Consider the following 932-nt stretch of genomic DNA (forward strand, 5'->3'; position numbering starts at 1 on the left):
GGCGGGGAAAACAGCACCCGGTGAGCCCGGTGAGCCGGCTGCAGACATGAAAAGCCTCGTTCGAACACGCGACGGAACCTCCGCACTCCCTTCGTCCCGGGAACATCCGGCCCACCCAATGCCGTCATCGCATCTGGCTCATTTTATTTTACCTCCGTCTCGTTTCTCACACACTCTATAAAATAAATATACATTGGAAGTTACTACTTTGTTATTTACTTGTTTTTAAAAATAGAACAATGTTTATTTTTAAAATACACCAAAATTAAACCGAACAGCGCATCGTACAATACACTCTCCCATACGAAATATAAAAAAAAACTTCGAATTCGTTGGGTTTTTTTTTTATTTAAAAGTTCGATTTTTCGACTTCAATACGATAATTACTTTTTAAATAAGGAGCGTGTGTAAGATTTATTTTAAATAAATGTCTGAATTTAATTATGAAGAAGAATAAGAATAAGAATAAGAAGAAAAAAAAAAACCCTCGGAGGGGTGGAGGGGTGGAGGGGTGGAGGGGTGGAGGGGTGGAGGGGTGGAGGGGTGGAGGGGTAGGGGTGGAGGGGTGGAGGGGTGGAGGGGTGGAGGGGTGGAGGGGTGGAGGGGTGGAGGGGTGGAGGGGTGGAGGGGTGGAGAGGTGGAGGGGTGGAGGGGTGGAGAGGTGGAGGGGTGGAGGGGTGGAGAGGTGGAGTGGTAGGGGTGGAGTGGTAGGGGTGGAGTGGTAGGGGTAGAGTGGTAGTGGTGGAGTGGTAGGGGTAGAGTGGTAGGGGTGGAGTGGTAGGTGTAGAGGGGTGGAGGGGTAGGGGTGGAGGGGTAGAGTGGTAGGGGTGGAGTGGTAGGGGTGGAGGGGTGGAGGGGTAGGGGTGGAGGGGTAGGGGTGGAGGGGTGGAGGGGTAGGGGTGGAGGGGTGGAGGGGTAGGGGGAGGGGTGGA

General features: G+C 52.1%; 1 protein-coding gene across 1 annotated transcript in view; it reads right to left on the reverse strand.

Annotated features, from left to right (window-relative positions):
• TNFAIP1 (TNF alpha induced protein 1) overlaps positions 1 to 128 on the reverse strand; it is a 77,416-nt gene extending 77,288 nt beyond the window's left edge. Inside the window, exon 1 of the mRNA XM_085879670.1 lies at positions 1 to 128. This exon is cut by the window's left edge and continues 202 nt beyond it. Within this exon, the coding sequence (XP_085735796.1) occupies positions 1 to 48 (48 nt within the window). The 5' untranslated portion in view covers positions 49 to 128.
• Between the last annotated feature and the right edge of the window lie 804 nt (positions 129 to 932).

This window comes from Eptatretus burgeri, chromosome 4, assembly GCF_056783735.1.
Source record: "Eptatretus burgeri isolate ZD-2024b chromosome 4, Ebu_testis_v1, whole genome shotgun sequence".
Lineage (NCBI taxonomy): Eukaryota > Metazoa > Chordata > Myxini > Myxiniformes > Myxinidae > Eptatretus > Eptatretus burgeri.